Source organism: Panthera onca, chromosome E2 (genome assembly GCF_046562875.1).
Source record: "Panthera onca isolate mPanOnc1 chromosome E2, mPanOnc1 haplotype 2, whole genome shotgun sequence".
Taxonomy (NCBI): domain Eukaryota; kingdom Metazoa; phylum Chordata; class Mammalia; order Carnivora; family Felidae; genus Panthera; species Panthera onca.
Window position 1 is genome coordinate 6,205,467 of NC_138353.1, and position 15,396 is coordinate 6,220,862.

At 49.9% G+C, this 15,396-nt stretch overlaps 1 protein-coding gene and 1 pseudogene across 2 annotated transcripts; both read right to left on the reverse strand.

Moving 5' to 3' along the window:
• Positions 1-5,969: 5,969 nt before the first annotated feature.
• Positions 5,970-8,121, reverse strand: LOC144614682 (uncharacterized; annotated as a pseudogene).
• A 2,525-nt stretch (positions 8,122-10,646) lies between these two features.
• Positions 10,647-14,552, reverse strand: LOC145713204 (uncharacterized). 2 transcript variants are annotated; one of them, XR_014136179.1, is made up of 2 exons: positions 14,113-14,552; positions 10,647-13,428 (listed from the first exon to the last, which is right to left on the reverse strand). XR_014136179.1 is itself a non-coding variant. In XM_081791399.1 (2 exons), exons 1-2 carry the CDS (start codon positions 14,498-14,500, stop codon positions 13,005-13,007), a joined length of 645 nt encoding a protein of 214 aa, XP_081647525.1. In that variant the 5' UTR covers positions 14,501-14,551; the 3' UTR covers positions 10,647-13,004. The 2 variants fall into 2 exon arrangements, 1 of the variants encoding a protein (XP_081647525.1); XM_081791399.1 differs by having other exon boundaries at positions 10,647-13,261; positions 14,113-14,551.
• Between the last annotated feature and the right edge of the window lie 844 nt (positions 14,553-15,396).

Here is a 15,396-nt window from a genome sequence, read left to right on the forward strand (position 1 = left end):
GAGTATTCCAAGGGCTACTCCTAGGCTCTATATCCCCATTATTTAACTGTTCATCTACTAATTGTTGGAGATGAATCAATCGGTCCCCTTTTATTGGCCACTGCTCAACCCATACGGGTTAGTTTCCCATTTTAATGGAAGGGGCTAAATTTGAGCAGTGGCTAGGAAGAAACTTGTTTTAAGCTGAATATTCCATTGACTCAATAAGTCTCTTCCCCGTAAATTGATAGGGATATTCATCACATAGGGCTGTATGTAGGATATTTGATCATCAGGCCCTAAACATTTGTATAAGGTGAGACTGTCGGGAAGCCTGGGTGCCTCCAAATCCAACTAGGGTGGCTGTAGGGGCAGTAGCCCAGTGAGAAGGCCATAACATCAGCCCCGGTATCGATCAACGCTGAGAAAAGTTTCTCTCTGACCTTTATTTGCAAGAGAGGTTTGTCTTGAGAAATGTTGGCGAGTCAGTATTATTCTAAAGGTGAGTTTGTGCTCCAATGTTATGCCCAGAATTCGTGATCCCCAAAGACCACCAGGGAGCCGAGTCCAATGCAAAAGCAAGGACTTTATTCAAGCTAGCTCGAGCTCAATCTCCTACTTGCACCGACGCAGCGGTGAGATACCGGGGAGAGAGAGAGAGCGAGTTTCAAACGCACAAATGTTTTATAGGGGTCTAGGGGCAGCTGGTGGGGTGATGGTCATGGCCTTAGCCGATTGGCTGGGCAAGGATCATGTTGCATCCACATGACTCCTGAAACAGAATGCTATGGGCACCAGTGACAGTCACAACAAAGTTTATTACAATGAGAGGCAAGGCCGACCAATCAGGACCAACACTCTTGATAAGAGTGCGGCCCCTAACAGCCAGGGTACAGAATAGCCGGGGGCTATAAAATATATACAGAATAGCCGGGGGCTATAAAAATATAGCCGATCACATTGTTTTATCATCACCTGGGAACAGAACAAAGAAACAGTTTCCAGATGAGTCAGAAACAATTGCCAGATGAGTTAGAAACAGTTGCCTAATGAGGTGTTTATTTTAGACTTTCTGCCTCTAAGTTGCAACCAGTGGATCTCCTTGACCCTGCCTCTGATGCTCTTATCTTTGAACTTTTGTTTGCTTAATTGGTGAAGCCTAATTTACAAGAGTATGAGGCGTAGTTTACAAGAGCAAAGCAAGGCTGTTATCTCTTAACCTTCAGTGTCAACACAAAGCTGTTATTTTTCAAGCTAAGCGTTAGCCCTACACTGCAATTTAACCCTTACAATCAGAGTCCCATTGCGCAGGTTGCCGGGTGTGGTTTGAACGGGAAGTTTGAACGGGTGAACAGGAAGTTACTCAAGGGGAGGGGGTCTTAGCGGGTGAGCGGGAATTTCATTCTGCGGTTTTCCCTGAAAAGGGGGCCATGTCAGGGACATAGTCACTCAAGATGGAGGACACAGAGCAAAATGGAGTCGGCCGGCCTAGGTCCGCTCTTTCATTCCCCCCTTGTCATGTAGCTTACGGACCCAATCATGGGACCGGCTGCATTTCTATTTTGTCGTCTTCTGTTACTAGGGGCTTGTACTGAGCACGGGGGACCATTAGTTGGACGGCCCCCATGCGGTCCCTGACAAACTGGACCAGCCTGTTGATGCTACAGGGTCCGAGGGTTACTAGTAGGAGCAGGATGGCAAGGGGTCCGGCAAGGGCCGAGATGAGGGTAATTAACCAGGGAGACCAGTTGAACAAAGACTCATACCAGGACTGAGATTGTTCTCTAACTTTCGTTTTTGCAGCCCTTCCCTTATGAGGGCCATAGATTCTTTTACGACCCCCAAGTGATCAACATAGAAGCAACATTCTTCCCCTAGGGCTGCACATAGTCCTCCTTGCTGCATGAATAATAAGTCTAATCCCCTTCTGTTTTGGAGTACTACTTCTGATAAGGAAGTAAGGGATTCCTGTAAATGAGAAATTGATTTCTCCATTCTATGTCTAAGTCAATGGCTGCCCTTAGGGTTCCGTAGTTTTTGTCCTGGATGATGAGTGAGGATATTTCGGTCCCTGCCCCCGCTAATCCCAGTCCCAAGAGCGCAGCCAGAGTTAGGGTTGTAATAGTCTCTCTTTTACTTCGGGAGTTACTAGAGCCTAACCTATTAAGTATTTTTTTCCCCCCGAAAGGTACACTAGCCTGGGGATCAACTGCACGAGTATGCAGAAGCCTTCCTTTGAGGAGTTAAGGACTTAGGAGTGGACGCAGGGAGCGAGGCCGCTGGAACAGGCCCACCATGAATTTTTGGGGGGAAGTAGATACACTGTCTCCCTGGGGACTGTTAGGGTTTCACTACAGAGATGTGACTGCCCCGGGGGGCACGTGGCCTATGCAGGTGCCCTGTCCTGTTATTGCCTGGAGGGTTAGTCTTGCAGTAGTCTGCTGCCATCTGCTGGAGTTAGAGTTGGAGGCTGTTGTATAATTGCCTTTAATGGCAATACCTTCGTAATATGGGGGCCAGACTAGACAGAGCCAACAGGACTTGGTCAGGTCGGGTCCAGAAGTGTTTAGTACCTGGTATGCTCCGACAAGCGTGCTCCATAGGGGCTCTGTATCAGATAGTAAGTTGTGAGCCGGGGCAGAAGATGCGGGTGACGCTCCGGTAGGGACAGGGGATGTGGAGGGCCGTGTAGCGGGAGCCTGGGTGTTTCTGGGTGTGGCCGTCTGGGCGGGGGCAGGTCGGGGAACTAGTACTTGGTTGGGTCCTACCCCTGTGGGGGACTGCTGGGCAAGGGGGGTTCCTTGCATTCGGAGGGTAAATAACATTCCTTTATCTCCAGTTCCAAGTCTGACCTTGTCATAAAGCCTGACCCCCAGGTTTTTCCAGCTTCCCTCCCTGTTGCCTTTTTTCCTTGTTCTGTGAAAGATATTGACACAGGATTACCATGGCCCGAGACATACGGTGGTCGGGGGCCACCAGGCCGCATTACCATGATGATCTCCGGTGCGTGGTGGGGTCCACCAGATGTGTCCAGTGGTGACACATGACCAAGAGGCGCAGAAGTAGTCTGCCGCATCCCCGCAAGTGTCCCCACCGTCTTTTCCACCAGGACAGACATAGAAGTGAAAGTCTTATTGCCTGAACCCTGTGGTATCAACCCTGGGGTGGCTGGTATAACGGGGAAACAGGCTTTCTAAGTCTACTCGTAATTCCGGGAACCATGTGTCTCTAGGGTGGGTCTGGGATGTCTGATTAAGTATTGTCCCTGAGCTGGTGTCTATGATCTGCTAGGTAATGTTTTGGGGGGTGTGGGGACTCCTGGCAGCATGAGCAATGACAAGCAGAGTTAACAGAGTTACCAATATCAGGTGGGTTGAATGCGCTGTAGCTTGAGCAGGTTGTGTTGGTCCCGACTGATGGCCCATTGTGTGATGAAGTCCTTCCAGATCGAGGAGGGGTCCACTGGCTGAACGTGGGTGTGATGGACCCCAGTCACGATGCCGTCTACTTTGAGAGTGGTGGGGGTTGTCAGCACCACGTTGTAGGGTCCCTTCCAGCATGACTCGAGGGTCTCTCGGCAGTGCCTCTTGACGTAGACCCAGTCTCCCGGCCTGTACTGGTGATGTGTCGGGGTTGGGCCGGCCTCATAGATGGCACAGAGGTGCGGCCAAATGTCCTCGTGTGTCCTCTGGAGCCCTCTCAAGGAAAGAAAAAGTTCTTGATCTTTAAACTCAGCAAGAAGTTCAGCTCAAAGGTTGGGAATAATAGGGGGTGGCCTGCCAAACATGATCTTGTAGGGAGCAAAACCCAGGGTGTAAGGAGTGTTCCTAACCCGGTAAAGGGCATACGGTAGGAGAGTCACCCAGTCCCCGCCAGTCTCCATGGTTAATTTGGTAAGGGTCTCTTTTAGGGTTCTATTCATTCTTTCTACCTGTCCTGAGCTCTGGGGCCTATAAGCACAATGTAATTTCCAGTTTGCCCCCATAGCCTTGGCTACTGCCTGCGTTACCTGTGAGATAAAAGCTGGTCCGTTGTCTGATCCTATCGTGGCAGGAAAACCATAGCTGGGTAAGATGTCTTCTAGTAGCTTCTTAGCCACCGTCTCAGCCGTTTCATGCTTGGTTGGGTATGCCTCCACCCAGCCAGAGAAGGTGTCTGTAAATACTAAAAGATATTTATAACCATACTTTCCTGGTTTAACTTCAGTGAAGTCAACCTCCCATTGGGGTCCAGGTCTGGTGCCTCTGAGCCTGGTTCCTTTTTTATTTGGTGTGGCTCTCGCATTGGTGAGTTGGCAGGTCTTGCAGGCAGATACAACTTGCTCTATTTTGGTGTCCTGTTGGTGAATCTTGATTCTGTCATGTCGGATTAAGTCTTTTAATTTTTGGGCCCCCATGTGAGTAGATTGATGCATGTGCTCTAATACTCAGACTCCGAGCCGGTCTGGCAGCACGAGCTTCTTGTTAGGTATATACCACCATCCCTTTATTTTCTGGGCCATGGGGAGTTTCTTGATCCACTGAAAATCCTCCTGGGAGTATTTGGGCTGGTTTGGTAAAACTGGGTCTCCTGGGTCCGGTAGTTGTATGGTCATGGTGGGAACTGATGTAAGGGCTACTGCCTTGGCTGCCTGGTCAGCCTTTCGATTAGCTCTAGCTACCACGTTATCAGTTTTCTGGTGCCCTTGGCAGTGGATAATGGCCAGCTTGGCAGGAAGCCATAAGGCCATAAGCAGGTCAAGTATCTCCTGCTTATTTTTTATAGTCCGTCCTTCTGCCGTTATTAACCCCCTCTCCTGATAAGTTGCCCCATGAATATGAGCCATGGCAAACGCATAACGGCTGTGTAGATGTTAAGCCATTTTCCAGCTCCCAGCTTCAGTGCCTTGGTGAGGGCGATGAGCTCTGCTCGCTGGGCTGACGTTCCGGAGGGTAGAGCCTCCACCCATACGGTGTCCGTTTTGGTGACCACTGCTGCACCCACATACCTGTGTCTGTCCCACATGAAGCTGCTGCCATCAGTGAACCAAGTAGCCTCGGCATCAGGGAGGGGCCGGTCGGTCAGGTCCATCTGGAATCCATGTACTTGCTCCAGGATCCCCGCACAGTCATGTAGTGGAGCACCTAGGTCAGGGTCGGGCAGCAGGGTTGCAGGATTGAGGGCTGCACTGGGGTGGAACCGCACTCGTGGAGGGTTGAGTAGGAGGCTCTGGTAATGAGTCACATGTGTGTTGCTCATCCATCTATCAGGAGGCTGTTTCAGGACCCCTTCAATGGCGTGTGGGGTCGTGATCCAGATCTCCTGTCCTAGGGTCAGTTTGTGTCCTTGACTAGGAGTGCTGTCGCCACAATAATTCTTAGGCATGGCGGCCAGCCGGCAGCCACTGGGTCTAGCTTCTTGGACAGGTAAGCCACCGGGCGGTTCCAGGGGCCTAAGGCTTGAGTTAGAACCCCTTTTGCTATTCCCTTGTGTTCGTGTACAAAGAGGTGGAAGGGCTTCGTAATGTCTGGTAGGCCCAGGGCTGGGGCACCTAGGAGGGCCTTTTTTAACTGATTAAAGGCAGTTTCCTCTTTTTCAGTTCATTCAAATGTTTTCCCCTCTTTGGTAGCTTCATATAGGAGGCTGGTGATCTCAACAAAACCCGGAATCCAGAGGCAGCAGTAGCCGGCCGATCCTAGGAATTCCCTTACTTCCCTTTGGGAGGTGGGAGTAGGGATCTTCAGGACAGTTTCTTTTCTGGCATCTGAAAACCGCCGCTGTCCGCCATCCAGGATGTATCCCAGGTAACTTACCCTCTCCCTGCATATCTGAGCCTTTTTCGTGGATGCCCGGTACCCTAAGGCCCCCAGGGGAGCCAGCAGGTCCTGGGTCCCTCGCTCGCAGTCCTTGGCCGTGTCGGCAGCAATCAGGATGTCATCTACGTACTATTCGGCAGCAATCAGGATGTCATCTACGTACTATTCGGCAGCAATCAGGATGTCATCTACGTACTATAGGAGGGTGAGGCCAGGGTGCTCCCTTCTGTACTCACCCAGGTCCTCGTGTAGTGCCTTGTAGAAGATGGTGGGCGAATTTTTGAACCCCTGAGGCAGCCGTGTCCAGGTGAGTTGCCCGCTGTAGCCCTCCTCTGGATCATGCCACTCAAAGGCGAACAAGGGTTGGCTTTAGGGTGCCAGCGGCAGACTGAAGAAGGCGTCCTTTAAATCTAGCACAGTATACCAGACCCTGGAGGGCACCAAGGAGTTCAAGAGAGTATATGGGTTGGGATCAGTTGGGTTTATGTCCGCGACCCTCTTCTTTACTTCCCGGAGGTCTTGTACCGGACAGTAGTCATTTGTGTGAGGCTTTTTGACCGGCAGTAGGGGGGTGTTCCAGGGAGACTGGCAAGGAACTAGTACCCCTAGGCTTCGTAGTCTCCGGATGTGTGGCTGGATCCCCTTCCGGGCCTCCTGAGACATGGGGTATTGTTTGATCCTTACCGGACTCTCTCCTGGCTTGAGCTCTACCAGGACCGGGGTCCTGTGAGCGGCTAGTCCTACGCCCCCCATCTCTGCCCAAACCGAGGGGAATTCTTGTAGCCACCTGTCTATATTATCCTCTCTCGGGAGCGCCTCCTGGTGGAGGTGGTATTCATCCTCCAGTTTCATGGTCAGGACCTGATGGGGTGGCCCTTGCCATCAGTGACCCGAGGCCCTCCTTGTCTGAAAGTTATCTGAGCTCCAATCTTGGTCAGTAAGTCTTGTCCTAATAGCGGGTAGGGGCATTCCGGTATTACCATAAAGGAGTGGGATACCCTACCTGTCCCCAAATCTACCGTTCTTCAGGTAGTCCATGAATACTGGCTCATACCAGTTGCCCCTTGTACCCAGGACTTCTTGCTGGCTAGTTTTCCTTGTGGGGTGCGGAGGACCGAATGTTGTGCTCCGGTGTCAACAAGGAAGTCAACAGGGGTCCCCTCCACTTTGAGTTACCCTGGGTTTGGGGAGAGGGTCCAAATCCCAACTCCCCTAATCACTCAGTTCATCTAGCTCTAAGACTTTTACTCGGTCAGTCTTGCTTCCCTTCCCACCGGCCCTTTTCGGACAATCTCGGGCCCAATGCCCTATCTCCTTGCAGTATGCGCACTGATCTTTCTGCAGCCTCTGCTTCTCCCCCTTGGTGGTTCCTTTACCTCTTCTTGCATCGTCCGCCAGCTGCCGGAGACGGCGGTCTCATTCCTTGGGGGAGTCAGCAGTAGTAGCTAGTAGTATTCTGGCCAGGTCTCGAGTCTGCTTACTGCTGGCAGCCACCATGGCGCGAGCCTGCTTATCCTCAGGAGGCTCCCGGTTATTATACACCTTTTCGGCTACTACTAGTAAGTCCTGCAGAGTTTTTTCTCCTAGTCTTTTTTCTCTAATTTTTTCTAATGTCTATGGCCGATTGGTTTACAAAGGCCATGATAACAGCTGCCTTGCTTTCCGGAGCCTCTGGATCCATGGGGGTATAGGTACGGAATGCCTCCATGATCCGTTCTAAAAAGGCAGCTGGAGATTCATCTTTTTCCTGTTGCACATTTCCTACCTTGGCCAAATTGGTTGGCTTTCTAGCAGCCATTCGGAGACCCCCCATTAGAGTCTGGCGGTAGACCCGGAGCCTCTCCTTACCTTCTGCCGTGTTGAAATCCCACTGGGGCCGAGTTAAGGGGAAGGAGGCATCTATCTGAGCCTGGTTGGTGGTGGGATTCCCATCTGCACCCAGAACTAGTTTTCAGTCCTCATTGAGGATTCTTTCTCTTTACTCAGTCATGAACAGGACCTGCCAAAGCTGCTGGCAATCGTCCCACGTGGGCTGATGGGTAAAAAGAACAGAGTCTAATAAATCAATAAGCCCTGCCGGTTTCTCGGAAAACCTAGGATTCTGAGCTTTCCAATTGTAGAGGTCACTAGTGGCGAAAGGCCAATAGTGATGGGGCTGATACCCCTCCGCATCTGGGGGTCTGGTGGCTCGCAGGGGCAGAATAGTGGAGTCGGTGGTGGAGGCGGATTGCTCCCTCTGAGCCCTTTGTCTGGTAAAGGGTGGGCTTCCCACTGGAGCGTTTCCGCCTCCCGCTCTTGGATCAGCTTCTGCCTCCCCCAGAGGGGGAGGATGGTGTTCTTCCGGCATCCTAGGGGGGTTATACCTGGGGGGGGGGTTATACGGGGGAGGAAAAATTAATTCTTCTTCAGTCCCCCCTTGTAGGACAGGGTAGAAGGATGCTGAAGGGTGGGTAAGACTTTTCTTTTTCTCCTTCTCTGTCCCCTGCAAAGCAAGAATGGGTTTTGGCTCCAGAGGGTGTGGGGCTAGGAAGGGCTTAAGCCAAGAGGGTGGGTCTTCTACAAGGTCCTGCCAAGTGATAATGTAAGGAAGCTGATCAGGATGGCCTGTCTTAGGCTGAGAGATGATACCCCTGACTCAGTGGATGGTAGGGAGGTTGAAGGTCCCCTCTGGTGGTCATCCGACATTGAAAGCTGGCCACTCGCTAGAACAAAAAACCTGCCACCAACCCTTTCGGACTTCCACACTGAGGTTGTTAGCTCTTCCCTTGACATCCTTCAAGTGATCAATCATAATACTTAGAGGAGTAGTCTGAGTCTGTCCCATAACGTCCGTCCAGTAAGTCCACAGAACAATACAGAGAAACACAGAAACAGACAAACAGAGGGCCCCTAGAAACAGTCTTCCAACTCCATGGAAGCAAAACTGAAAGCTAGATGACAGCCTCATGCCAACCGGCGGGAGTGACCCGCCTCATCTCAGACCTTTGAGGGGAATCCACGTCCCTCCAGAAGGGAGGATCGGAACGTCTTCGGAAACTCCGGGCCCATGGTCCTCCAGTGCATCCACTTAGACTGCACCGGGCACTACCAGAATTTCAGAAATGAGCTCACGCAGAAGAGACAGGGAACAGACAGACACTAACCGTGGCCAGTCAGGCTCTCCGGGTTGGGGGTTCCTCGGGGGTCTTGGGGATCCTGGACGAGCCCCCAAATGTTATGCCCAGAATTCGCGATCCCCAAAGACCACCAGGGAGCCAAGTCCGATGCAAAAGCAAGGTGCCTTTATTCGAGCTAGCTCGAGCTCAATCTCCTACCTGCACCGACGCAGCGGTGAGATGCCAGAGAGAGAGCGAGCGAGTTTCAAAAGCACAAAGGTTTTAGAGGGGTCCAGGGGTGATGGTTGTGGCCTTAGCCGATTGGCTGGGGAAGGATCAGAGTCTTGTTGCGCAGGTTGCCGGGCGTGGTTTGAACAGGAAGTTTGAATGGGTGAGTGGGAAGTTACTCAAGGGGAGGGGTTTTAGCGGGTGAGTGGGAATTTCTTTCTGCAGTTTTCCCGGAAAAGGGGGCCGTGTCAGGGACCTAGTCACTCAAGATGGAGGACACAGAACAAAATGGAGTCGGCCAGCCTAGGTCCGCTCTTTCAAGTTTGTGCTCCCAAACCTGCCCTCTTTTCTAGGTTTGTTCACAGCTCTGGGGACCCAATAAGGAAGGATAAGGAGTTGAGCCAATTGCTGTCCTTTGTTGATGGTTATTAACTTAGAGGCCTGTGCCATGATTTTAATTTCCCCCGTGAAATCACTATCACCCCTGGAAGGACTAGAAGTCCTAGTCCTAGCACTACTCTATCTAGCACTAGCTGAATATTCCATTGAGTCAATGAGTCTGGATTGTGCTAGATCTTTCAAGAAGGAGACCAACATAGCCTTTGGGAAGTGGGCCAAATATACCAGAACGAATGAGGTATACATGTCCAGGCTGATTAAGTGTGATGATCTCCTGGGATTCTAAATCTAACCCTGCGCTCCTGCGGGTGGCGGCACATAGGGATCCCACGGATTTTGAGTAGCCTGGGCCTTGGGTTGGGGAGGGTGACTTTCCTTGTGGACAGAAAGGAGCCGTCCCCTCTCTTTGTTGTCCTGGATATGGAGGGGGGCACTCATTTGGGAGTTTCCCAAACTGAGGGGATGGCCGTCTTTATCAAATTTACACCTACAGTTATTTACCCAATGATTCCCTTTCTTGCATCGAGGTACAATCCTGGCAAGCCTGGCAAGCGGGAGTTTGGGGGAGTGTTTGTAAAGGGACAATCCTTTTTTAAGTGTCCTGCTTTTCCACAGCCAAAACCGGTTGGGTCAGATTGTTTAAAGACCAAGGCAAGTAGCTTTGTTTTGTGGGGTTCTGTTCCCCCGTTTTGACAGGTCTTAACATATTCACTGATAGTGGCTCTGGGGTTATTTGCATTGGGTTTGATATGCTTAAGAACTCTTTTGCAATCGTCATTAACATTTTCAACAGCCAGGGAAAGAAGTATTGTTTTGGCTGCTTCCATATTATCAGGCTGTCTTTGAATAGCCTTTTGGAGGCGCTTGATAAAATCCATATAGTTTTCAGTGGCCTCTTGTCAGAAATTAGTAAAGGACCCTGATGATTTTCCTGAAACGGGGATTTTATGAAAAACATGTCGCACTTTGAGTTTGCTGCCTTGGTTGTGTAAAGGGCAAACATAGCTAGCCTCCTGTAGCCTGGGAGTAAACTATGACCTATGTAAGCTTAGAAGGACCCCAGAATATAAGATGCTGAAACAGGGTTTCTTTTGGGCTTTCCTAGTGTTGCATCCACACGACTCCTGAAACAGAATGCTACGGGCACCAGTGACAGTCACAACAAAGTTTATTACAATGAGAGGCAAGGCCGACCGATCGGGACCAACACTCTTGATAAGAGTGCGGCCCCGAACAGCCGGGGTACAGAGTTTTTATAACCGATCACATCGTTTTATCATCACCTGGGAACAGAACAAAGAAACAGTTTCCAGATGAGTTAGAAACAGTTGCCTAATGAGGTGTTTATTTTAGACTTTCTGCCTCTAAGTTGCAACCAGTGGATCTCCTTGACCCTGCCTCTGATGCTCTTTTCTTTGAACTTTTGTTTCCTTAATTGGTGAAGCCTAATTTACAAGAGCATGTGGGGTAGTTTACCAGAGCAAAGCAAGGCTGTTATCTCTTAACCTTCAGTGTCAACACAAAGCTGTTATTTTTCAAGCTAAGCATTAGCCCTACACTACAATTTAACCCTTACATTTCCCCCTTTTCTTGTCAGTGAATCAATCCCTTGATTCATCATTAGGAACTAAGGGGATATAATTGGACCTGATCATCATAATTTTTATTTCACTAACTCGCTTCTTGACATATTGTACTAACCAATTGATAATGCATGGGCCAATAGTTAACCCGAGAAGTAACAATAGCAGTGGCCCAGCTACGGCCATAAGCAGTGATGTGAGCCAGGGGGACCAAGAGAATAAACTCTGATACCAATTATTGCTGGCTTCCCTGACACATTCCCTGGCCCTAAGATTATCCCTGACCAAACTGAGAGTGTCTCGGATTACTCCGGAATTGTTCGCATAAAAACAGCACGTTTCTCCAAGGGCCACGCAGAGGCCCCCTTCCTTCATGAAGAGTAAATCAAGCCCTCTTCTGTTTTGTAATACAACCTCGGCTAAAGAGTCTACTTGGTGTTCTAGCCGAGAAATTGAAGTTTCCGAGTAGCCTAGGTCTCGGTCCACTTGCTTGCTTACCGTTTTGAAAGTTTGGTCCCCCACAATGAGTCCAGCAGTTCCAATAGCTGTGGATCCTGCAATTCCCAGTCCCACTAGGAGTGGAATGAGGACTGGTGCTGCCCTTTTTACCCTGGAATGTCCCTCAAATAGACGTAAGTGTTCTCTCCCTGCTTCTCCGCTATATAGGTATATTTGTGGGAGAATATGAACTAGGATACAAATCTCTTGGGTGCCGACCCCGAGGTATGCGGCTGCAATGCAGGGGGTAATTCCTGATGAGCAAGCAAACCAGGCTCCAGGAAGGGCTCGGCATGCTATATTTTGGGCGCTATCAGTATCTGAACTACTTGGAATATACACTTCTGCACAAGAGTTTTTGTAAGGCGAGTTCTGCCAATTAAATTCTTGGGACGCTATACACCAACCCTGCCCTTGGAGGTCTCCTAGGGTTAAAATTGGTCGTGAACCCCAAGGGCACACTGTCGTGCTTGGATTTAGCAATTTCACGACATGCTTTTCTGTGTCTTGTCCAATGCTAGCATTTGTAGCCACTCCCACATAATATGGGGGTTTAGGGTTTAAGCACAGCCAACAATCTTGTACAATCTCGGTGTGAGATGAATTTAGCCAAGCATACGTAGAATCTACTACATCTAGCCAATGCATCTCAGGGGAGAAGGGGTTCTGGATATGACCTGTAGTTGGTAATTCCAACTTTGGGGGGGCACCCGATTGCGGGGTAGGTTGGGAAGGGACAGTCGGAAAGAGTGGGGGGTGTACAATCATATCCTTGTTTGGCCCTACCGGATTGAGTGGAGTTTTTCTTTTAACCCTTTGTATAGTAAAGGAAATGCCCTTGTCAACTCCTGGAGCATACATCCTGAGACCCCAAGTGTGTCCAGTGTCCCAGGAAGAGGAAAAGGTACTGGAACTAGAAACCTTTTTTAAACATATTTTTGTTGGGTTACATTTTCCTTGAGTCTTACATTTGGGATCTGGAGTTCTAAAGCGGGTGATTAAGGGATCATGGCCCTGTCCTGCCAGCCAGGGGGCCAGCATTTCACAACCCCATTTTGCACAATGGTATTGGCCTTTTCCTTCACATTCAACCTTCCTATTTGCAGGGCAACTGTGTAACCCTGGTATGTTAGCCAATTTTTGTTCTTGATCCCTGTGTCCACATCCATAAGTAACCATATAGGGGTTTTCGGGGACCGGAGGAGCAAAGCCTGTTGACTGTTTATAATTAGTAACTCAAGTCCCCCATGAGTCCCCCACCAAGTCGCATAAATCAAACAAAAAACAAGGCACAGTGGAAGAGGTATTAGATGCTATCACCTTTCCCGTGACAGTGTCCCTGTGTTCCCATTGGTATGGCCAAAAAGATAGGGGATGCAATTCCATACAGTCCCCCACACTTATCACCATACAAACCCAGAAAATTATTATTCCCGCATCAGTCTTAGCTTTAAAGGATCTTCTGGATGCCTTTGAACCTTCCATTGCTCTTTGTTATCTAGTTCTGCATCAGTCTGGGTTGTTCCCGCCTTCACGCAGTTTTTCTTAACCTGAGAGTGATGAATCCAGGTTCGGACACCATCTACCTTCACGGCCGTGGGTGTAGTCGGAATCACGGTGTGTGGTCCTTTCCAGCGCTGCTCCAGGGTTTTAGGCTCATGCCTTTTGACCCAGACTAAGTCTCCTGGTTGAAAGGGGTGGGGAAGAACAGGAGGATGAGCGAAGGCTTCTCTCAAGGCCCTGGTTATTTCCTTCTGTACATGTTGCAGGGCCATGAGCGAAGCCAGCAAGTGGTCCTGTTCCAACTGTTCCATTACATCGTCTCCTAGCCTCGGCAGGATAGGTGGAGGTCTGCCAAATAAAATTTCATAAGGGGAAAATCCCTTGACAAATGGAGTACAACGCACACGCAAAAGGGCAAAAGGCAGGACATCAACCCGATTTTTGCCTGTCTCAAGGGACAATTTGGTTAAGGTCTCTTTTAGGGTCCGATTCATCCTTTCTACTTGACCCGAGCTCCGGGGTCTATATGCACAATATAATTTCCAATCTATTCCCAATGCCCGGGCTAGACCCTGGGACACCTGCGCCATGAAGGCCGGGCCATTGTCTGATCCTAAGCTCAGAGGCAGCCTGAATCTAGGGATTATTTCTTTTAATGATTTCTTAACTGTCGCCTGAACCATTTCTGATTCAGTGGGGAACGCCTCGACCCACCCAGAGATGGTGTCTACAAAAACAAGCAAGCATTTATATCCATATTTCCCTGGTTTAATCTCAGTAAAATCTACTTCCCAAAAGCGGCCTGGCTCAATTCCTCTATCTCTTTTAGCTTCTGAAACCTTCCTATTTGCACCCTGATTTACTTGGGCGCAGCTTACACATCTTTCAACCACCTCTTCAATCTCTTTTCCCAGCCCTGTGCCCTGAACTTCTTCCGCACTAATTCCGCCACCTTCGTTCTTTGCAGATGAGTCCCTTGATGGAGCTGACCCAGCATGCGCCGCCCGAGTGCCGCGGGTAAGAGGATCTTACCTTCAGGATCCTGAAACCACTTTTGTCCCAGCATCTTACTTCCCCCTTTTCTGGAAATCCACTCCAAATCTTTAGGAGTGTAACTGGGCTCCAGTGGAAGCAGGGGCTCTGTCAAGATCGGTAGCTCCAAGGCACTTTCACTTTTAGTTAGGGCAGCTTCTCGGGCTGCTGCATCAGCCAGGTGGTTTCCGATTGCCTCTAAGGAGTTGCCTTTTTGATGTCCCGGGCAGTGAATGATTGCCAGCCTCGCAGGTTCCCAGATGGCTGCTAGAAGATCTAAAATTTCAGCTTTATTTTTGATGGCCTTGCCTTCTGCTGTGAGGAGACCACGCTCTTGATAAATGGATCCGTGTACATGGGCAGTTGCAAAAGCATAGCAGTTGTCCATATAAATGTTAACTGACTTGTTTCTTCCAAGTTTTAGGGCTTTTGTTAGTGCGATGAGCTCTGCGCGTTGGGCTGAAGCTCCTGGGGGAAGGGTCTGTTGCCATAAAACTTCACGGTCTGTTGTCACCGCAGCACCGCATACCTTTGCCCTTGAAACACAAAACTACTGACGTCTGAAAACATGCTGATATCAGGGTCATGTAAAGGAATGTCCGTAAGATCAGAGCGGAGGGACGAGATCATTGCCAAGGTTTCTGGGCAAGAGCGTAGAGGGGGATTCTGTCCTTCAGGCAGCAAAGTGGCTGGGTTTAAGGTTGTGGGAGCACAAAAACGTATTCAGGGCTGGTCGAGTAGCAATGCTTGATATTGGGTACCGAGCATTTGACAGCCATCGCTCTGGGGGAGCCTGCAGTAAAGTTTCCACTTCATGGGGCCCCGTGACAGACAATGCTTGCCCTAAGGTTAGTTTGTCTGCATCTTTAACTAGAAGCGCAGTGGCAGCAATTTGTCGAATGCATGGGGGCCACCCGGAAGCTACTGGATCCAGCCGTTTTGATAAATAAGCCACTGGTCGGCGCCAAGGTCCTAGGCACTGTGTCAGAACTCCCTTGGCTACCCCCCCTTTTTCGGCTACAAACAAATGGAATGGCTTGGTGGGATCTGGCAGGGCCAAGGCTGGTGGGGTCATGAGAGCATCTCATAAGGCTTGGAAGGCTTTAGTTTGAGTCTCTCCCCACATGAAGGATTCTGGAGACCCTTTGAGGGTGGCATACAAAGGGGCTGCCAGTTCGGCAAAGCCAGGTATCCATAGTCTGCAGTAGCCTGCCGCCCCAAGGAACTCGCGGACTTGTTTGCGAGTTTTAGGCTGAGGAATATCGAGTATAGCCCAAATTCTTT

Coding starts and splice junctions, on each gene's coding strand:
- LOC145713204 (XM_081791399.1), bottom strand. CDS start 14,500: ATGGACAACTGCTATGCTTTTGCAACTGCCCATGTACACGGATCCATT. Junction 13,262..14,112: donor GTGGTTTCAGGATCCTGAAG/GTAAGATCCTCT, acceptor CCTTTCAACCAG/GAGACTTAGTCTGGGTCAAA.